The sequence below is a fragment of the Sceloporus occidentalis genome, unplaced genomic scaffold (assembly GCF_023333645.1).
Source record: "Sceloporus occidentalis isolate IW3139 unplaced genomic scaffold, rSceOcc1.0.p SCAF_20, whole genome shotgun sequence".
In the NCBI taxonomy this organism is placed as follows: domain Eukaryota; kingdom Metazoa; phylum Chordata; class Lepidosauria; order Squamata; family Phrynosomatidae; genus Sceloporus; species Sceloporus occidentalis.
In genome coordinates, this window is record NW_028317000.1 from 13,756,607 (window position 1) to 13,779,348 (window position 22,742).

Here is a 22,742-nt window from a genome sequence, read left to right on the forward strand (position 1 = left end):
CTGAAACATGGGAGATCTAGGCCCTACAAAGCTATGAAACTCATGGATGGAATCTGGCCCAGTCTCTCTCCCTAAATGGAACCCTCTACACAATCTTACACCATTATTTGCACTTTCTCTTAATTTTGGGGTGAAGTGGACAGCTTAAAAATCATTTCTGTAACAGAGGAAAGAGCACCCAGAAATGCAGAGAACAGACAAGTGGGACCTGCAACATAATCTTGGTAGTATGGTGTACTCCTGTTAGGATTCTAGTAAACTAATCTCCCCCCCACCCCCCAGGATATTGCATTTCATGCCCCTCATGTTTTCATCCATCAACCCCCCCCCCCCCCCAATGGTAAATGGGCATGGCCACTGAACATATCCGGCAGGACTATATAGCTTTTGAAATCAATGGCTAGAAAAAGAAAACTCTAACATGTAGAAGCCACTTACAGCAAGTGCCTCCTCTTTCTAGAACACGGATGGGAACTATACTGAAGGGATCCAAATATCCAAGGCCTTGGTAGGTCCTTGAATAAAAGAGATCCAAACAGCAGAAAGCACTCATAACACATATATGCATCGATAAATATAACCCTTTTAATTAAAAGGGACAAATCAGCAATAATCATTCTCAAGATCTAACATTTGAGGCAGTCCATAATCCGGAATTTGGCTGATTCAGTTTTTTTCCCTTTGTGCAAATCCTCTTTTCTGCCTCTCCATCTTCTGCAGCAGGACACTGCCAAGCCAGATATTGAGCAGACTTCAATTTCTGAATCCCAGGCAGTGGCAACAAGTTGAGACAAGCAGAGACCATCAGCAGCCTGTGTCTTCCAGGGATCTGAGGGACTCATTTCTTCTTCCCAGCAGCTGCCAGCTCAGCCTCTCTTGCCGCAGCCTCCGCTGCCAAGACCTCCTCACGCTGCTTCAGGAAAGCGCCATATTCCTCTGCATTGAGACTTGGGGGTAGGAAGAGGAGGGAAGGAAAATCTAGAGCATGGCCACATTGCCTGAAAAACCCACAAAACACTATAACTGTAGCTGCTTCCTCCAAGTGAACCCTACCTCCCCGCCGCCATTCCCTGCCTCCTCACCAAGTCCCAGGTAGCAACTTTCCTTATGATGACTGAACCCACACACCAGCCCCAGGTTCCATAGAACTTTGGTTTTTATTATTTTTGGGGATCCCCAAAGCCACGTTAAGAGGCCTAATTCTTCCCCAGCCCCTTCACTACACCCTAGTCACTCACTCTTTCACCACTTTGATGCCCAGCGACCGGGCGCTTCCGATAAGCGACTTGACGACTTGCTCAAGCGGCATGTCACGAAGCGTGAAGCACGGGTCCTGAGACTTCACCAGGGCGATTTCATACAGGTGCTTCAGAGTCACCATCCCAGCCACCTCGTGCCCTGCATGATAAGCAAAGAGAACTAGTTAGCTATTCGCTAACTGGCAGCCAGGTTTGCCCACAAGATCCAACTTTATCTAAGCCCTGGTGACCCTTCCAAATTTTGTACCCTGCTCCACTCCTAAAGGAAAATATTCCATCTCAAAGGAGAGTGGGATGCACCTATCTATGTATGTAAAAGCGAGAGAGAGCAAGCTCTCAGCTTTCCCTCAAAACATTTACAGGCATATGCTTTCCTTCCAAACTCTATTGAACATATTATGTATTTGAGTCCACAAGGGACCCATACTTACAGTCGCCTCCTGCCATCTGCAGGGTTGCCATTGGATTGGAGCATCCATGGATGGCCCTGTACCATTCACCCCAATGGTGGCTGTGCCAGCATAGTCACAAACCACAGTGTGCCGCCACTGGGAGCAATGGGACTTGAGGTCCTGCATTTTTTGTTATCTCCGAGAGGGGGTCCAGAACAGAGCCCCTATGGATACAAAGGGCCGAACAACATGCACAATATACCAATATTAGTCTGTGCCCCTGCATTTTGACACAGGTCTTCTGCCCTATCCACCAGTTACCCTCTCTGACTGTCTCTCTCACCAGGATTCGATGCTCCTTTTTCAATTCCAGCTGCTGATAGCAGAAAATAGCTGACTGTTGGCTTGTTTATCTGGATCTCATACGTTCGGTCAGGCTGTCAAAAAATAAAAGAACAATGGGAATTGGTAGGGTTAGAGGCGCTTGTGCTATGGAGAGAACATAAACCTCACATCTTTCCACACTAGACACACTGGTACTGGCAGCTGGCTTTCACCATCACATGGCTTGTGCATGTTCCTGGGGAAAGCACATGCTGGTTAAAGGAATGCACACATGTGTGCTTAAGACCATTAGCCTCCTGCTGAATTATGGTGCAGATATGCTAAGGTGTGAGGTGACATGATAGCCATCTTTAAATATCCGAAGGGCAGTCATATGAAGGGAAGGAGCAAGTTTGTTTTCTACTGCCCCAGAGACTAGAATATAAACTAATAGACTCAAATTACAAGAAAAGAGACTTCTAAACATTAGGGAAAACTTTTTGACAGTAAGAGCTGTTTGATTGCAGAATGGAGAGGCTGGGAGGCAAGCCATGGCCAAGCCACAGTCATGCCTTGGAAGGTGGTAAAATCTTGAGGTCTGTAACAAAAATTTGGATGGCCTTCCCTGAAGAGTGCCTTAGTTGTGAATTCCTGCATGGTAGGGTTTTGGACTAAATAGTCCTTATTCTCAAAGTTATGAAGCACTAAAAGACACGCTTGCAAAATTATCTTTGGGAGTTACAACCTAGTGGATATCTGCGGAAATTCAACAGGGAGGCTTGTACACATGGCATGCTGTGTATCAGTTTGCTGAATATTGTCTTGTTGCCATACTCCCTAGCCACAAACCACAACAAAAAGACAGGGTTTGTTGTTGGCTTACCCCAAAACTGTGGTTTGACCATGGCTTGTTTCCCAGGTTCTCCACTCTGAAACAATCCTCAAAAAAGCAACCATGCTAGTATGTTGTAGCATAAGCAATGTAGACTCAGTAAATCGGTAAAGGAACGTCTATTCCTACCCGCACTGTGATGCGCGTGGGCAGTGGGATTCCCTCCTTGATGTCCTTTGTGCGCTCATTGAAGTCCTTGCAAAATTGTCCAATTGCAATGCCTCTCTGCAAGATAGAACCACTTTCAGGACCTGAAGATCTCAGTCAACAAAACCTTTTAGGGCTCAATGAGGCTTGCAAAATTAACATAGATACCATTAAAAACATACAACAAAACCTAAAGTACATCCTGGGTTGATACCCCTCCGAACAGTTTGCCTTATGGATTTCCCTGGTGGATCTCTGGAGTCCTACTACAAAGCAAACTAGATCTTACAACCCTCCGTTCCTGAATTATAAAACTGAGTCTCTGAATGTTTCACAAATGCAAGTCTGCTTGCCAAAGGAGTCCTCCCATCTCATCCGCTCAACACTAAAGTTCACTCGGTCAGATTTGCACTGCATTTTCTGAACAAAACGCTCTGGTTTTGATTGCAAGAGGATTGCCAGAGAGCTCAATTTTCTGCCCTTCTGTGATTATAGTGGCATTGTGTGCATCAGGAAGTCACAGTGTGTTCAAACGGTTTCAGAAAGCATCCCTTGGGAAGAGAGTTGCAGGGCTGGGTGAATTTTTAAGGAAAGAGTCAATGAGGCACAGGGCTGTTTGGAAGCTGAGAGCCAGTGCGCAATGTGGCTGTTGGACTCGAACTTGGGAGATCCAGGTTTCAGGCACCGCGGAGCCATACTGGGCGACTTTGTGCCAGTCTCAGTCTCTCCAAAGGATGGCTTGAAGAATGTATCACGGAGGAGGTAAGCCTTGAGCGTTTTAGAGGGAAGGCGAAATATGAAGGTGTAGTGGTTTGAGTGTTGGACTGTGACTCTGGAGACCAGGGTTCGATTCCCAGCTCAGCCACAAAACCCACTTGGGCAAGTCACATTCTCTTGGCCTCAGGGGAAGGCAACGACAAACCTCCTCTGGACAAACTTTGCCATGAAAGCCCTGATAGGTTTGCCTTGAATGAAATGACTTGAAGGTAACAAAATGGGAAACCCCAGCCTCCCAACATTTGCCCCAAACTTGAGTTCCATCATGGAGGTAAGGGGGCATAGGAAGTATTTCCAGGGCAAAGATAAGCAACCTCTATGTATGTATGAGTTACCTTCCCCCCCACCATGCAAAAATAAGGAGGAGAAATAAATAGGGCCCCCACTCCCTTTTCATCCCATGCACTTTCCCAGGAACCAAGAGCCCTGGGACATAAAACAACCATCTGCTTAGTGTCAGAATTATATACCCTTAGGCCAAGCCCTGTGGCTTTCATTGCATATGCTTAAAAGTACAGCATGAAGTAGTGGTTTGACAGTTGGACTATGACTCTGGAGACCAGGTTCGACTCACAGCTCAGCCACAAAACCCATTGGGTGGCCCTGGGCAAGTCACGCTCTCTCAGCCTCAGAGGAAGGCAATGGCAAACCTCCTCTGGGAAAATCCAGCTAACAAAACCTCATGATAGGTTTGCCTTAGGGTTACCATAAGTCGAAAACAAGGCATACGACACACACACACACAAATGATTTTTAACCCCTTTGCCCAATGAACAGCCAGAGGAGCTTCGAAAGCTTGCAACACGTATTTTGCACTTTTTGCTGGTCGCTGAACACACACAGCAACAACCACAAACCCCCTCCTGACCCACTCCCAAGAAGCTTGGGCTGCAACTCAAGATTTAAGAAGCGGCCAGCAACAGTCTCCTCTTTTCTTTGCCTGGACAGGGGGAGAAGACAAAAAGCACACTGCTGGGACCACAGAATGAATGGGGCTTAATGTATGTGCAGTTTTCAATCCTCCATCCTGTCTGCTTGCTGAATGGAAAAGAGGGGAAGGGGGTGGACAGTGAGGATGATGACAAAGAGGGAACCTCCTCCGAAAGGGAGCATCACCAGCCCCCCTTCCTTCCTTCTTCATCCCTCCCTCCGCCCCCATATTCCTCTGGCCCCATCTCTGTCTTGCGCGGTCTGGGCGCCGGAGAGGCAGACGCACACGCCATTGCAAGCCCCCTCCGATGATCCCTGCAGGTACTGGATGAAGGGAAGGGGGCTGAATACACCACATCCCTCCCCACTCACATAGAGTTGGGAGTTAAAGTATGTGGTGGTGGGGACATTGGTTAGGAAAATCGTCTGTGTGCTTTCTTTTGGCAAAGAGTGGGGGGGGGGGGAGGGAGAAGAACTGAATGGGAAGCAGACAGGATCCCATGCCCCCCCCCTCTGGTGCCAAAATAAGAAGGATGAATGGGAGCAGAAACAGACAGATCCCCTCCGCGCTTCTCATTTCATGAACTTGTCCAGCAAACAGGACCCCAGTGACACAAGAGACCTCCTGTCTGCCCCCATCAATACCAAAAAGCCTTTGGAGATTCCTATGGGGTAACAGCCCACACTGTAACATTGCAGGCATGCCGGCACATTTACACTTTGCCCAGCTCTTTTCAAAATACCCCCCCCCCCCAGCAGTTTTCTATCATCCAGGGGTAAGCAAGCAACCTGTGGCCTTCTGGGTGTCGTTGCAGCTGGGATTCCCCATCAGTGTAGCCAATGGTAATAGGGGAGCTGTAGTCCAACCACAACTGGGAGGCCAGAAATTGCCTGCCTCCAGTGTAACCTGAGCACAGAAAGTGGCATCCAGCTGTTCAAGGTGGGAAGGGATTGCCCAGAACCAGTAGAGAACTTGTAATCCTAGCATGAGAGTTAACATTGGCAGAAGGAGATCAGCAAGTGGCGGTGGATAGCTCCTGGATCTTCTTTAAAATGCAATGTTCTTCTGTCCTTCCCAGAATCTGCTACGTAATGCTGTCTTGCGCCTGTTTATCGTTAGCATAATGATGTACGCTGACATTAAGAAGTTTCTGCGGATGAACATGTTATACTTGTAAAAGGGAATGACTGAGGAGAAGAGATAAAGGGCGAATAAGTTTATTCAAAGAGGTGCCAGGGTTCAAGCTGCCTAGATGACAGTCTGTTCAGCTGAGAACATGACAATATCACATGCCCAAGGGTATGGTCTGCCCATGCTCAGAGGCAATCTTTCCTTTAATTGCTATTGTTGCTGTTTCAGGCTTTTTGAAGTACCCTAAAGGCTCAACACACAATTTTGTTGCCAGTTTTCCTGACAACAACCCTGGCAAACAGGCCTATGTTGTTTCCTAATGTTCATTGACATGGTTTTCAAGGCAACATATAAGAAATAATGCCAAGACACACACACTAGCCTGTCAGGTTTATACTAAAAGCCTTGAGTAAAAACAAGTAAACGTTGTATTCTGGCTGAAGGATGGACTGGAATGTGCTTCCTTTGGATGAGGCAGGCTCTGAAGAGAAGAAGGAAGCATCTTCAGAGTGGATGTTGGATGACACCGTTCTCCAAAACCTCTTCCTGACCATGGCCATCCTTCCAAATGTTTTGTATTTTAGATCCCAGAATCCCTAGCCAAAATGGCCAGTGGTCAAGGATTCTGAGAACTGAAGCCCAAAACATTCAGAGGATCAAAGGTCCTCCACTCCAATTCTTTAATGCTTACACTTCTGTCTTCTGACTTAGATTTAAAGGGTAATTCTGACCAGATATGTTCTCTTTTCTCTTCCCTGCCCCCAGAAGGGAACCATGGATCCGCAGCCTCCTCATACCTGCGTGGTGGCCGTGGTCATCATTTGCACCATGGGAGCAATGGACGTCTACCTGGTGGAACAGAGTGCTGGGGCCCGACGGCTCGGTGTCGGGGCTCTCGCGTTGGCCGGGGACCTCTTCTTCCTGCTAGTGTTGCGTTATGCAACAACATGGGTTGGCGGTGAGGCCCGGCTGGCCCAGCGGGGGTATGCCATGGTCCTATGGTTTCTCTTTGCCTTTGCTTTGGAGATCAAGCTCTACTTCATCTACCAACACTATGCAACAGAAGGACGGACGCCTGACCCGCTGGCACGACGCACCCTCACTCTCCTGCTCTCCATATGCATTCCTGCACTCTACACAGTTCTAGGAGCCACTGAGCTAGTAGCCCAAGCTGCTGTCAGCTTCCGGAAGAAAGATGAAATCCGCGGGCGCCTCTTTTGGGTGGTCCTAGACTTGCTGGATGTGCTAGAGATCCAAGCCAGTTTGTGGGAGCCGCAGAGGCGAGTGCTTCCTCTGTGGGCTGAAGGCCTGACCTTCTTCTACTGCTATGGGTTACTTCTGGTCCTCCCCTGTGTGTCATTGAATGAGCTGAGTGTGCATGGGCCCCGACCTAACATGCTTTACCCACTGCTGAGTCTGGCCAGTGTCAATGTGGCCACCATCTTCATCCGTGGGGGGCTGTTGCTCCTCTGCCATGACCAGCGCATCTCTTCTATCTTCATGGGAAAAAACGTCCTGGCCATTGCCTTGAAATGCTGCGCTGCGCTACAGCACCACAGAAAGCAAGCCACAGAGAGAACAGCCCACAGGCACGGCAAAAGCAACCAGTCCCAGGCCACAGGCGAACAGCTCCAGAGACATACTGAAATCACAGGGGACACACACCACGGACATGCTGCATCTGACTGGCCTCAGGGATGTGCTGCCCAGCCCTACAGCTGCACCACTGACAACCAAATGCAGAGACATAGCCAGGCCAAATTCCCCTCCAGACACCTCCAGGGCACAGGTGAACATATCCACTGCCACATCCAACCTGTGAGTCCCCAGGTCCACAGCCACTGCAGTCTCCAAGCCCAAAGTGCTCACCATCATGGGCATGCCACCCAGCGCTCCCCCGGAGATTCAGCTGCCTCTGGTCTCTCCACTTCCAGAGTGCTACGAACAGGCCACCACATACAACTCAAGTCTGTCTGGAGTGGTCCATGAAGCACCTCTCTGCAGCAGGAGAGAAGCTTTGCCTGGCACTCTATGCAGCCACTGAGATGTACCGAGAGAAGGGAGAACAGACGAGTCATGAAGTATGATGAATACAGAGTCAGTTATTCCTGAGCTTACCAGGTTCAGAACACCATGTTATGCTCCAGTACTCTGAGATGTGTCCTCCTCACAGCACTCATCAGTATTTGGTTAGCCTCAAACCCTGTGCATTACCCAGATGCACTACTAACTGCTCCCAATGTGGGAAATGGCAAGGGAACGTCACTTTTTCCATCAGACACACTAAAACAAACTCTCCTATGCACTGGCTACATCAAAACCAATAAAGAAATATCAAGCAGAGGGGATAAATTAAAAATTCAAGCAGTATTGGCTGAGGGAGCAAGTCACATCTCCATCTTGGGCCGCACAATGTCAGGATGTATCACCCGAATCAATTTGTACCATGGGTTTCCAACCGTGTCTTTTATAAATTCCTTATTGGGAGGGTTTTCTTCAAACCACAGCCTCAGAAACTTCAGAATTCATTCTGTTATGTGTTTTGTGCAGAACTAACTAGCAATCTCAAATCTTGTAACGTGTGCTACTTTGCACTGCAGAGGAGGTCGAAAGCTTCAGTACTGGCGCTTAGGAAATGGAAATGGTTTTCCTCTCCTGCAGCAAGGCTTTTCTCCAGCTTCTTCTGTTTTCAAAACCACCGAAACTGCCTGCTTCTGAAAAGGTGTCACCACCTCCCTGGCTCCTTCTCCTAACAAAAGACTAACCAAAATACTGAGACTACACTGTTTTGCTTATAAGTGGATTGGAATCATATTTTAACTGCCGGGAAGGTTACAGCCCCAGAACATGTGAAGCAATAAAGAAGAGAGTGCCTCTGAAACATGACACAGGTGTCTTTTTTTCTTAGGACTCACCTGCCACAACCAACATGTGAAACCAGAAAGCAGGACCGAAAGGCAGATCTGCCCAGTATCCTAAAAGTACAGAAAAGGGTGGCAGAACATAGAGCCCTAAAGTCTAGCAAACAGAGCATGGTCCACAAAACATGCACTTTCAACTAAAGAATCATGACACCAGTAATTTACTTTGACTACTAGAACTGAAAAGTGTCCACAGTTCTTCCACCCAAAATGCATTCCCGATTACCCCATACTTGCTTCAATTCATCACTGTGATTCAGGACAAGAAGGAGTAAGGAAGAGAGTCAGTGTGGTGTAGTAGTTTGAGTGTGACTCCAAGAGACCAGGATCAAATCACCATGGAAAACCACTGGGTGATCTTGCCAAAGTCATGCTCTCTCAGCCTCAGAGGAAGGCAAGGGCAAACCTCCTCTGAAGAAACCATGCCAAGAAAATGGCAGGAGAGGATTGCCGTAAGTTGAGAACCAGTTTGAAGGCACAGGACAATAACAAAGGAATGGGTATTCACTTTGCTCTTGCTCCTGACACAAAAACAGGAGTCAGAATTCCTTGCGAGTCTAATGCTAGCTACGCAAAAATCACCTATAAGACCCAGATCAATCTTCTACCCATTCCGGCTGAATTAAAATCTACTAACCATGGTTTGCTCTTCGGTGTCATATGTGGACCCTGCAACAAAGTTTTGCAATGCACTGCCACCCATGTAAGAAGAATGCTTATTCTCTAGTTCAGGGCCCCAGACAGCCTTTTGCATTCATGCCTCTTAGAAGGGTAAGAGTTTGTAAAAGGCTATCTCAGTAGAAGGGAATGTAGGAGTTAAGAGGCCAAAACCAATTCAGTGTCAAAGGTTCTCCCTCTCCTATATACCAGAAGTTCACAGACTGTTTGTTGTCCTAGAGGCTCAGAGAGCATCACAAAGTCATTTGGGGATGGTTAAATCCTTTTAATATGCAAGCATATAAAAGAACAGTGTATGCAAACGCAACCCTTACACCCACACACACACATACACAGAGTATTAACCAAAACGTTACTTTTGAGCAGCCCTACTGTGCTTCCAAACAATAAGCACCAAACAGTCTGAGACAACGGTGCATGTTTTACAGGCACCACTCCATTTCTAACACAACGCAGTCAGTCTCCAGAACTCACAACCACAAGGCAAGGCAAAAGGCTCATGGGGGGGGGGGGGGGGGGACATGACATTTTTATAATGGAGACAGGGAAAAGAGGATTCAGGTCAGAGAATCTGAGCTTACTTTTTTGGACGACAGCTTCCAAAATTCCCCAGCCACCACAGTAACCTTCCCAAGCTTCACATTGGTTCCTGCAACCAGGTTTGAGCCCAAGCAATGAACTGACTCCCTGAACCATACTATAAATCCTTTCAATCATAGAATTGGAAGAGACCCCAAGGGTCATTCAGTCCAACCCACTGCCATGCAGGAACTCACAATTATAGCACCCCCAACAGATGGCCATCCAGCCTCTGTTTACAAACCTGAATAGAAGGAGACTCTACCAACCTCTGAGGAAGTGTGTTACGGTGTGGAATAACACTTACTGTCAGGAGGTTCCGCCTAATGTTGAAGTAGAATCTCTTTCCCTCTCATTTGAATCCATTGCTCTGTGTCCTATTCTCTGGAGCAGCAGAAAACAAGCTTGCTCCAGCCTCAACATGACACCCCTTTAACTACTTAAACAGGACTATCATATCTCCTTGTAACCGTCTGTTTTCCAGGCTGAACATATCCAGTTCCCTAAGTCTCTCCTCATATGTGAAGTTGCAGGCTTTCATGGCCGGCATCCATAGGTTTTTGTGGGTTTTTTGGGTGATGTGGCCATGTTCTAGAAGAGTTTCTTCCTGACATTTCGCCAGCATCTGTAGCTGGCATCTTCATAGAATGCTTGCCTGGGAAGGACTTGGGTGTGTGTGTGTGTGTGTGTGTATTGTGTGACCTGGAAAGGCAGGAGTGATTTGCCTGTGTATTGTTTTGTTGCTAATGGCAGGCCTCAGGGTGGGAGGGTCTGCAAAAGAGGATTAGTGCCTGCTTGATAGTAGTGTTCATTGTCTGCTGGGAGATTTATCATTTGCATTTGTTGAATCTTGCTATTTTTTCAGGACTGGTAGCCAAACCTTGGCCCCATACAGACAGGCCAAAATAAAGCTGCTTCAGGTCACTCTGGAGGTATGTTGTTTATATGATGCATGCATCCTAAGAGTCTGAAAGCCATGCCAAAACCATGCTCCAATCCTAAAGACTGGAGCGTAGCTTTGGCGCAGCTTCCAGGCTCTTAGGATGCATAACTTAAACAGCATACCTCCAAAGTGACCCGAAGCAGTTTTATTTTGGCCTGTCTGTATGAGCTCCTTGTTTACTTTAAGGGTTTCTTCTTTTCTGTTGAAATTGTCCAGGTGTTTGTTGATTTCAATGGCTCCAATGCATCCTGACATAGTAGTGGTTGGCATGGTCCAGAATTTCAGTGTTTTCATATATATATATATATATATATACACACACACACACAGACACCCAAGTCCTTCCCAGGCAAGCATTCTCTGAAGATGCCAAAGCCAGAGATGCTAGCAAAACGTCAGGAAGAAACTCTTCTAAAACATGGCCACAGAGCCTGAAAAACCCACAAAAAACTATGGATGCCGGCCATGAAAGCCTTCGCCTTCACAAAGCCCAAAAATACCACAAAAAACTCTCTCTCCTCATACATGATTACTTAATATATACTTTCTCCAGAAAACAACACAAGGAAAGCAGTTACCATGAAGCTGGTTCAGATCTCAATTCATGGTCAACCATGAAACCACCTCCCTGACTGAGCCACAGTCGATCAGCCTGCCTTTTCATCCTATTCCAACCTCTTCCATACACACCTGTCCAAGGGCAGGTCCTAAAGGTGGTCCTGGAACGGCCTGTCCAGCTCGGATGATCGTCCGGATGACATTGCCAGGATCCACCTTTTGTACCACTTTGGCAGCGCGAGAGATCTTCGACATGGCGATTCAGGCTCCAGGGAAACCTGTACTGTATTAGAAAAACATCAAAAGCATTTTGAGTGACTGAATCCTAACAAATTGTAGTCTTGGGGGGATTTCTCTGCCTGAGAAAGAAAGAGTGGGAAGAAGCCTGATAACAGCATTTTGCAACTTCGGAGGTTGAGTTTAAATTTGTAAACACAACAAGAATGTAGAATCATAGAATCGTAGAATAATAGAGTTGGAAGAGACCGCAAGGGCCATCCAGTCCAGCCCCATTCTGCCATGCAGGAACTCTCAGTCAAAGCATCCCCATTGACAGATGGCCATCCAGCCTCTGTTTAAAGACTTCCAAGGAAGGAGATTCCACTACACTCTGAGGAAAGAGTTTGTTCCCTTACTCTCAGGAGGCTCCTCCTAATGTTGAGGTGGAATCTCTTTTCCTGTAGCTTTCATCCATTGCTCTGGGTCCTAATCTCTGGAGCAGCAAAAAACAAGCTTGCTCCCTCCTCAATATGGCACCCCTTCAAGTATTTAAACAGGGCGATCATATCACCTCTTAACCTTCTCTTCTCCAGGCTAAACAGCCCCAGCTCCCTCAGTTGTTCCTCATAGGGTTTCATGGTTTCCAGGCCCTTCACCATTTTGGTCACTCTCCTTTGGACACATGGCTCCAGTTTCTCCACAGAGATGAATATGCCACAACACATATTTTTTCCCCTCCAGCTCAAATTTCTATATTCTCCCAAATTTCTAGGTTAGAGGGAAAGGTTTCCAGGCAAAAGCTGAGTCCCACGAACCGGGAGAGAATTCTGCACAATGGAGACTTCAAACTCAGCAAAGGAAAGGGTAAAGGAGTAAAAGGCTCTCTTTGCTGCAGCAAGGACAACCAATAATACTTTCACCTGCATTAATACACTTGTCCCTCCGTATTCGCTGGGATTAGGGGCACAAGACCTTCGTGAATATGGAAAAACCGCAAATAACAAAAACGCCGTGTTTTTACCAGAGAGGACGCCTCTATAGAAATCTCTAGGTCCTCCAGGGAAACTCTGTGGTCAACGTGCGACAGACACTGACCACAGAGTTGCGCTGGAGGAGCTAGAAAGGCCTAGTAGAGTGTCCTCTCTAGGAATCTCTAGGTCTTTCAATGGCATTTTTGGTTAAAGTTGACCATAGAGTTGCTCTGGAGGAGGACCTGGATATTCCTAGAGAGAACATATTAACCAAATCCATGAATAACCGAAGCCGCAAATATGGAGGGATGAGCGTAGAACTGTCGTTTCTAAGGCAAGGCAGTAATGGTCCCCATTATAAATCCTGCGCTAGTCAGACGCACCTGGAACACTAAAGCCCTAAACACACTGCGGAAATAACAATCGAGTTTAAGGCTGCTTTAACTTATAAATAAATACTATCATTATTATTATTATTTTTATTATCTGCCCTGGGGAATCCTGGGAACTGTAGTTTTGTGAGACACTGAGCCTTCTGTTAAAGCACCTCAGTGCCATAACAAACTACAATCCCTAAGGCTCCCTAGCCTTGAGCCAGGGCAGTTAAAGCGGTCTCAAACTGGGTTATCTCTGCAGTGTGTTTGGGACCCAAGACCACAAACCCTTTATTTACTTCCCTTTCCCTTCTTTCTGCTCCTCTTCAATCCTTACCTTCCACTCTTTTATATGGATTTAGGGCGTTATTTCGTTGTATTATAACGAACAAGGCTCCCTCTGAATATAATAGATATATTCCTTTCCTTTCAAAACTCTATCTTCATGGGCGCCGCCATTTTGGGTCACGGGGGGTCAAAGGTCGCGCGTGGTGCACGCCGGGAAGATTCCGGCTCAGAGCGAGCGAGAGAAAGGGAACTCAAAATGGCGCCCGTTGCCATAGCATGTGGTTACTATGGCAACGGGCGCCATTTTGAATCTGTTCCCCGCAGTTTGAGCGGGCTCTGCTCCGCGCATGCGCAGTTTGAGGTACACTACTCAAAGTACGCATGCGCGGAACAGAGCAAGCCTGTGTGACTGAGTTCCAAATGGCCTTTCAGTTCCAAAATACACACTGCAGAAATAATAATCCAGTTTGAAACCGCTTTAACTGCCCTGTCTCAAGGCTAGGGGATTCTGGGAAGTGTCGTTTTTGTCAGACAATTGAGCCCGCTTCTCTGTCAGAGAGTGTCACAAATAAACTACAATTCCCAGGATTCCTTAGCACTGAACCAGGGCAGTTAAAGCGGCCTTTGCCCAAAAATGCCTCCCCTCTGCAAACTACAAATCCCAGAGTACTATAAGATGGTGGCTGTTAAAAGGTGGTGCCAAACTGCCTCATTTCTACACTGTAGACGCATCTTTGGGCCTAATCTGCACTGGGAATTGCAGTTTATTGTAGCAGCAGAGCTCTTTCTGACAGAGAAGGCTCAATGTCTCAGAAAACTACACTTCCCAGAATTCCCTGGCATTGAGCCAAGGTAGTTAAAGTGGCCTCAAAATGGATTATTTCTTCAGACTGATATCAACGTAACAAACGGCATGAATCAAAGACAAAACACTGTCCTCTTTCAGTCAGTAATCCAGTTAGTAATCGGATTCTGGTTTGCCATTCCACCCAAAACAAGCCATAGAAAGAAACCATGGTTTCTTAGCCAACCACAGACCATGGTTTGCTGTTTTGCGTCTTTAAATTTGGGATTGAACTAGAATATGGCTTGTCCTTGACTTGTTTAATTTCCCCCCAAACAGGGGACAGATCAAGAAACAAACTATAGTTTATTTTGTCATCAGCAAGGTTGTTTAATTGTCAGATCAACAAAAACAACAATTAATAGATCGTAGATTAGATCATAATCTGTTAATAGATTAATAGATCATATTAGATCATTACATCATAATCTGTTAATAGATTAATAGATCCTAAGGACCCATGCCAATTGCATTATTTTTAGGTCCATCTTGTGAGCCGCCTTGGGTCCCTTTTTTGGGGGAGAAAGGTGGGATATAAGAAAAGAAAAGAAAAGAATAAATAATGGTTCCATCCTCTGGAATCCTGGGATTTATAGTTTAGTAAAATACTAAAGAGAGAGCCCTAGTGCATTCAGGGCAATGATGCAATGGTCAAACAAGATCTTTGGTGCAGAAACCGAACTCTGGGACTTCTTTTCCTCCTCCGTCTCTTTTGTTTTTTCATTCCCTCGTTTCAGTCGTAAAAATCATCCTTATCGCTTAGATTGCCACCTTTTCCTTCCTCCGCATGATCAGCCCAGAGATCTGTGGAGAATAAAGAGAGTGAGCATGGCATAAAGCAGGATAGCATGGCATACATATAATTTGCATTTGCTCCTTATACAAATACCATTTTGCACATCTGCACACATATGCACACAGAGTAGTACCGTCGGACATGAATTTTGGACACTGGCCCTTGCACCTCCGGATAAATTGAATATTTTTACTCTTTTATTGTGGTTTTGATTTGCCTCATTGTAGATTTTTTAACACTATAGACCATTTTGATTTAAAAAGAGGCATACTGGGGATATAAAACATAATTATTTAATATAGAAGTAATAAATAAATACTGGATGCCTTTTTCCTCTTAGAAATGCTTACCTTGGAGCCTTACCGCTGTCTCGCTCTGCCAATGCCTGGGAAGAAAGCAAAAAGAAAGCAAAGAGTAGAGATTTAATAGAGACACAAACCCCGGAGGTAAGGTTTTGCCGTAATTGTTGTTGTTGTTGCATGCCTTCATGTTGTTTCGACATGGAAAACCTATGCACGACCCTATCACAGGGTTGTCACACTCTCTCAGCCTCAGAGGAAGGCAATGGCAAACCTCCTCTGAACAAATCTTGCCCAAAAAGTCAGAAACGACTTCGAAGACATGCGACGCACCACCAATGATCACTCCTAAATGAGCAGCGATCAATCTGTTTGCCGTGTTTTGAACTATAGCTGAAGTTTCCAAGTTTCGGTGCAAAAAGCGCATTGCAAAAAAAGCGCATTGCGAAAACCCCTTTAGCCATTGAGTCATAGGACTTTATTAAAATATCCATCCTCATTCGCTTACGATTTTATATGGCTTTGATCCTATCCCCCTTTCCTATGCGGGTAGCTTTTCCCCAGTTAAAATCCTATATAAATTTAATATTAAATTTAATATTAAAGAAAATAACCGTGAAACGGAAGGCGGCATCAGGGACGTAGCCAGGGGGGGGGTTCTGGGGGTCCGGACCCCCCCCCTTCCATTAGAAAAATGAATGGTGTGTGCTGCTGCGCCGCCGCACTCAAGCCCCATTATAATGGTGGCACTTAGTCTGGACCCCCCCTTCCTAAAATCCTAGCTACGTCCCTGGTGGCATCTCATCATTGTGTTATGATTGAAAGTGGGGAATCTAGTGACAGAACTGAGCGGATGGATCATAAATCTTGTGTTGTTGGCTTTATGTCATTTCAGACTTATGGTGACCCTAAGGGGAACCTATTGTAGGGTTTTCTTGGCACGTTTCGTCAGAAGGATTGTTGCCATGACCATCCTCTGAAGCTGAGAGAGTGCGACTTGCCTATAGGTTTTCATGGCTGAGCGGGGATTCAAACCTTGTGTTATATCCCTTAAACTGAGGTGAGACGTAAAGGAGGAAAATATGACTAATTACTTTGAGCCAGACTTATAGGAGTCAGGAGCCAAGGCAGCTTCGATATCAGTATCAGCCTCCGTCTCCTCGCTTTCTTCCTTCTCTTCTTCTCCTTCTTCTCCTTCACAAGCAGATTCTGTGCCTGCATAACATCAATATAAGCATGTAATCCGGGACAAATTTGACACGAAGAAGAAGGGAAGGCAATGAGGGATATAAAGGGTTTTGCACAAAAGACACAACCTGGCATCCAAACTGTACCCCTGCCCTTACCAGTCTGGACCAGTCTGGCATCCAAAAATGTACCCCTGTTCTTCCCAGTTTGGCACCCAAAATGTACCCCTGTTCTTACCAGTGTCTGCCAGCTTGGCTTCCATGGGACTTTCATTCTGCAAACTAGGGGTCCGTCTACCCGCAGCACTGTCCCTGAAAGAAAAGAAAATGGAGCAGGGATGGAAACCCATTACCAAATATAAAAACTGGAGGATAAGAATTCGAAACACGCACATTTTAGGGAGGCAGGGAGAAGGAACGTACTGCTTTGCTATGCCAAACTTCATGGTTGCCAAAGGAATCTGTACAGAGCCACTACTGGCACTGGCTGCATCTTCTTCTTGGCCATGGTCTCCAAAGTCTTGCTCTGGACCTGTCTTCTTCCCACAACTTCCATTTTGGGCTCCTTCGGCCTCAGTTGTCCCATCATCACGTTCGCTGATGGTTCCTCCTTCCTCTTCTTCACCCCCAGCATCTCCTTCAACATCCTGGACCCATTCCTTTTCCAGATTGTTCCCCATCTGAATTTCTGGTTCCGTACATGGTGACCCACTTTCTTCTACACCGGTCCGTCCCAGACCTTCCAGTTTATTCATGGTTTCATCACTTGCCATGTTCTCCTCCTGTTCTGGTCCTTCGGTCAACAATCTTGACCCTCTTTCTTCGGTTCCATCTTTTTCCATCTTGTTCCCCAGACCCTCATTTTCATTACCGGTTTGCTCCTGCCCAAAACGTCTTCCATCATCTCCATTCTTATTCTCATTGCTTTTTGCCTTCTCCTCTCCCTGGTCGACTCTGAGGTCTGCATCTCCTTGCTCTTCCAAACCCAATGGCTCCTCAGTCTTCTCGGTTCCTCCTTGAACGGTTACGTTCTTCTTGTGTTTCCACAGTCTTGGAGATCTGGAAACAGAAAGAGACTGTGATCCTCAGTCCTCAGACTTGCTCAGTCGCAACCGAGGACCATAAGTCAGAAACGACTTGAAGGCACACAATGTTTTAGATAGGGCCAATACCTGTCCAGGGGCATCTGCATCAGTTCCTCACTTAAAAGGGATATATTAGCATCCTGGTGTTTTGCTTGCATCCCTTGTTGTCTTGGGGAGGACTTTGATTCTCTTCCATCTCCTTCTTGCTCAGAATCGACTTTGTCCAAGGAAGACACAAAAGACGCATCTGGGACATCTTCGCTCAAGGATGTCCTCCTCGGCTGACCATGTCGACCCTGTAGAGCTGACCAAAAAAGGAGGAAAATAGGTTTATCCATAGACTGTTACGGGGTTTGACTGGGTTTTACATTTGAAATTGTAGGAATATTTAGTGTAAGCAGAGTGCAGCAGGAAAGTACTGCGAGTGTATGGTTATAAAAGAGATATAACTGCGATGGATGTTTTTAGCAAAGTACATTACTTTGCGAAGTCGAAGACTTTCACGGCCGGAATCCATAGTTTTTTGTGGGGTTTCTGGGCTATGTGTCCATGTTCAAGCATAAAACTACTAATCCCAGAGGTTCATAGCATAAAGCTGTGGCAATTAAAGCGGTATCAAACTTGATTATTTCTGCAGTACAGATGAGACCAGTGTGAATCCCAGTTACAGGAGACAACTGAACCATTGGGATTTACCAACATGATTCAAGGTTTGGTTAAATAAACTGGGGTTATGATTCCAACCTTCCTGTGCTGCTTCCAGCCTCTAGCTAGGAACCAATTATTATTATTATTATTATTATTATTATTATTATTATTATTTATTTCTTATATCCTGCCTTTCTCATATAGGGACTCAAGGTGGCGAACAAAGCAAGAAAGAAGGGAGGCAAAACTGCATTATTTCCATCAGAAAGCAAAGGGGTCATTTTTATCTCAGCCCTGCCATGAAAACAAAGTTTGTTTTTTGGAATATTGCCGAAAAGGAAGGAAAGGGTTATGTCCCTTGGATTTTCCAAAGAAAGAAAAGGAACGCAATGCCAGTGTCCTGACCTGGTACCTGTCTGTGAAGCTTTGCAGACTGCGAAACTCCTTCCACATTGTTTGCCAAGCTGCAACCCTTTCGTCTTCGCACCAGGTTTTCTTTGGGCTCCTCTTCGGCGCATCTGTTATTATGGACAGATCTGGCTGCACTCCTTAACTCTTCGCCATTCATAATATTGATGTCCATGAGGCTTTTGGACAACAGGTTTTCAGGTCTCCCAACCACGCCAGACCTCTGCCATCCCTGCAGATGGCATCTTCTCTCCAAGGACTCACTTCCCTGACTAGACGGATAACAGGAACCTCTGTCCATCCAGGATCTCCAAGGGGACCACAAGGAAGAAACATCCCGGTTGTCATGTTTTCTGACACTTCGGGAGCCGGTGTTTTTGGCGTGGAAAGACGGTGCCATCCAGGGACCACGGTTCCTCTTGTCTGACCAAAATGTTCCAGGAGTTGTCCAGGATGGCATTGTCCCCTTAGAGGGAAGTGGCATTGGTTCCCTTTGGTCACCAGTTTGAAAAGGATGGACGTTCCAGTTATTCGATAAGGTACCCATGAAATGCTCCAAAGGATTTTTGGATATGCAGCCCTAGGTACAAAAAAAGAGGAAAAGAAAAGCATGTGGAAGCAAGATCAGAAATATTTCAGTTACACACATGCCACTCCTGAATGCCACACTTTCACTATTGGGTTATTCTGCTATGTTTATGTGCAGGTTGAAATAACTATCTATCTATTACCCAGACTGGTAAGTGCAGGGTATAGTTTGGATGCCAGACTGGTCCAGACTGATAAGTGCAGGGGTACGGTTTGGATGCCAGACTGGTCCAGACTGGTAAGTGCAGGGGTACAGTTTGGATGCCAGACTGGTCCAGACTGGTAAGTGCAGGGTTACAGTTTGGATGCTAGACTGGTTCAGACTGGTAAGTCCGAAACAAACTTGAAGACACACAGCAGCAACAACAACAACAACAACAAGAATGAAAGTTTGCATATAATTGTTGTATTTGATATACTAAAAGTCTAGTTTATCCAAACCTTTATAGTTTATATAAAAGTATAGTTTATTCAAAGTCTTTCTCTCATATAGTGTTTAGATATTATTTTGGGACATAATATGCAAGCACTTTGATGGAGTTCCAATTTAATCAGTCTTGAATGAAAGAAATCAGTCTTTAAAATCTCATTTTAAAGGAAATGATGACTTGGTTTCAATGGCAGAAAGCATCGCAATGTTCGCCAAAGCAGCTTACCTGTCTCTCATCCGATCCTTGGCTCCTCTGCAGATCTATCTTCAGATGCTGGAGGAATTCTTCATACTCTCTCTGACAGATAAATAACAGTATTGAATGTAAGGTACCAATTCCCTCCTATTCTTCCCAGGCACCCTACATATTTAAGCATTGTCAGGAATGTCTGCAAATGACCATAATTGTATTTTATTATATTGTTATGTTTGTACTTATTGTTGTTGATTTTGGGTTAAGGAGGGAGGGGGATTGTGGGATTTTATTCTATTGTATGGTATGGGTTTTATTGACATAAGCCTTGATCTTGTTGGAGAGGCGGAGTAGAAATAAACATTATTATTACTGTATATGCTCATGTATAAGTCTAGAAATTTTAGTCAAAAAAGTGACCCGAAAACCCCCCGACTTATCCATGGGTCAATATAGATACTATATATATGTAGAATCTATATATGTATATATACTCTTGGTCAAATGTTTACTCCAAGGATATGCATTGGCTTTTGGCTTGGGTTATCATGTCTACAGATTCTGGAATGGATTGAACCTTGCAGCTGTGCCTAGAAGTATTTCTCATCTGGATGTGCAAAAAGGCTACCGAAACTATGCCTTCGAAGGCATTAGAGTATTGCGCCTATTGACCACCATCGTTCTTATGTTGGCCAATATCTCACCTTCCTTCTCCACAGAGCACTTGTCCTGGCTGATAGGTCTTCCAACTGGGCTTCCAGCGCCAAAAAGCTTTGCAACAGCTCCCGGTTCCGGATCCGGGCCCGGCTCTCGCGCAAACATACCTGGGCCCATAACCCTCGCAGTGTGGCCACCTGAGTGTTTGGTTTGGGGAAAGGAAGGGGAATCGCCCCTCCGTCCATTGAGAGAGTAGGAGGACATTTCGGCTCAGGAGTCGTTCCATGATCTTGGGAAGAAGGATGATGGGTTCTCCTCCTTCTGGCAAGAGAGTGAGGTGAGCATGCGGCTTTCAACATTCAATTTATAACGTAGATTATTCACGTATTTGATTAATATATTATCTACAAGCATCTGTAGGTCCTCCTCTATGGTCAACATCCGCCAGACATTGGAAGGACCGAGGGATTCCTAGAGGGAATGATTCTCTAGGCATTTGTAGGTCCTCCAATGCAATTCTATGGTGAACCTTTGGCAGATGTTGACCATAGAATTGCTCTGGAGGACCTAGATATTTTTAGACTTTGCAAAGTAAGATTGCATTTCTATTTAAAAGCAAAAGAAGGGTGGATGGATAAGAGCAGGGTATAGAGACTAAAATTAAACTAGCTTTGCAGACAAAAAGAATAGGAACACTATTGGGAAGGAAACTATGGGGAAGGAAATAAACCCTACCCCTAACATACAGAAATTAATATCTTTCTCTCACAAATGCAACAACCAAAACCTTTTCTAATGGGTCTAAAAGCTTCTTTGCAAACTATACGGTCTTCAATGTAACTCCAATATAAGTGACTTTGGTATAGCATTTCTTTTCGGAATTCATCTCCAATTCTATGAACTGCTTCTTTTGATCTTTCAAAATTAGGAGCTATTGGTCTCTCTGCATATAGATCTATAGATATACAGCTATATGGATATAGATATTCCTATGCAAATTTAAAGCATCCTCAATGTACTTCTGGGATTTTACAACACGGGAAAGTCATTTTTGTGGACTACAAGTCCCTAGATTCCCTCCCGGCCAGGTTGGCTGAAGGTTTCTAGAAGTTGTACCCTACAAAGAGAATATATCATCAACCTGAACGTTAAAATAAGAATAGATCTTCTTGGCCACAAGATAGAGAAGGGTCTGAGAAACAACTGCAGTATTCTTGGGAAGAAAAGGCATAGGGAGATATATAGGAGAGGACCTTTGAGTTGGCCTTACCTTTTGCATTTGCTCTTGGTCTGCAAAGTCGGTTCCAGGTTGGCACTGCGGCCTACAGACCCAGAAAAGTGCCATGCCCCGTTTGCACACCCATTTGCACACCGTTGCGCAGATAAACGCTTATCCGCCACACCTTCCTTGGCTTTGTATTGCCCTCCCCATCCTTGCTTTTCTAAACTGGGCCAATCTGTACAGAGGATCTCTGCGGGATTAGCAAAGAAATCTTCTATGTTAAGCAGCCGCAGCTTTTTCTTCCAACCAAGACACCTATATATTTCTTCCCATGCCTTGCAACCCAGTGTCTTTTTCTCTGGGCTGATCCGCACTCATCACTTATTCCGCCCATCAAAATAAAATGAAAAATCCATTATGTTCCGGCTATTTATTCCTCCGTAATTCTTCCAGAACACGGCCGCATAGCCTGGAAAACCTTTATGGTTTTTTATAGGGATACTTTATATGGGAATATATAGGGATCTGCCGAAGATCCCTATATAGGGATACTTTTATTGGAACAACCCAAATGCACAGAATACACGTTGCAAGCTTTCAAAGCTTTCCGCCGGCTTCTTCATCAGGCAAGGCTTTAAAAGCCATAAAGGAGAAGAAAGTTGAAGGCGTTAAGTCTTCATGATTTCTAGATTTCATTACTCATAATGCTCATATATTTGCTGATCTGGCTATATATCTGGTTGATATAGGCAGACTAGATGCTTCGACTTCTGTGTCTATCTCCATAAGACATTATAGGCCACTCTATAGGGAAGGACCAAGTCTAATGGTTCGAAGTTACAGAAATATTAGGCTATTAGCAGGAACTTCTTATGAGTGGCTCAGTAACGGAACCACTTCCCTAGAGAGGTCTCCTTCTCTGGACATCTTCCAAAAAGACTGGACCGCTCCTTGTTGGAGATGCTTTAGCTGGAGATCCTATACTTAGCAAGGAGTTGGAC

The 22,742-nt window shown here is 45.4% G+C and overlaps 2 protein-coding genes and 1 pseudogene across 4 annotated transcripts; 1 reads left to right on the forward strand and 2 right to left on the reverse strand.

Moving 5' to 3' along the window:
- Positions 1 to 563: 563 nt before the first annotated feature.
- On the reverse strand, positions 564 to 13,607 carry LOC149302104 (large ribosomal subunit protein uL11m-like). 2 transcript variants are annotated; one of them, XM_089483386.1, is made up of 6 exons: positions 13,434 to 13,607; positions 11,665 to 11,810; positions 2,997 to 3,092; positions 1,995 to 2,088; positions 1,239 to 1,398; positions 564 to 998 (listed from the first exon to the last, which is right to left on the reverse strand). In XM_089483386.1, exons 2-6 carry the CDS (start codon positions 11,785 to 11,787, stop codon positions 839 to 841), a joined length of 633 nt encoding a protein of 210 aa, XP_089339512.1. In that variant the 5' UTR covers positions 11,788 to 11,810; positions 13,434 to 13,607; the 3' UTR covers positions 564 to 838. The 2 variants fall into 2 exon arrangements, with proteins under 2 accessions (XP_089339512.1, XP_089339513.1); XM_089483387.1 differs by having other exon boundaries at positions 564 to 947; positions 13,434 to 13,599.
- On the forward strand, positions 4,992 to 9,401 carry LOC149302105 (transmembrane protein 121 pseudogene; annotated as a pseudogene). The gene is made up of 2 exons (XR_016272152.1): positions 4,992 to 5,042; positions 6,619 to 9,401. The product of XR_016272152.1 is annotated as a transmembrane protein 121 pseudogene (transcript).
- A 1,022-nt stretch (positions 13,608 to 14,629) lies between the features above and the next one.
- LOC149302106 (uncharacterized) lies at positions 14,630 to 21,869 on the reverse strand. Its single transcript, XM_089483668.1, has 10 exons — positions 21,790 to 21,869; positions 20,567 to 20,840; positions 19,896 to 19,967; positions 18,649 to 19,231; positions 17,683 to 17,899; positions 16,934 to 17,569; positions 16,749 to 16,822; positions 16,418 to 16,538; positions 15,375 to 15,409; positions 14,630 to 15,032 (listed from the first exon to the last, which is right to left on the reverse strand). The coding sequence occupies exons 2-10, from the start codon at positions 20,762 to 20,764 to the stop codon at positions 14,962 to 14,964; spliced, it is 2,007 nt and encodes a 668-aa protein (XP_089339794.1). The 5' UTR covers positions 20,765 to 20,840; positions 21,790 to 21,869; the 3' UTR covers positions 14,630 to 14,961.
- Positions 21,870 to 22,742: the final 873 nt, after the last annotated feature.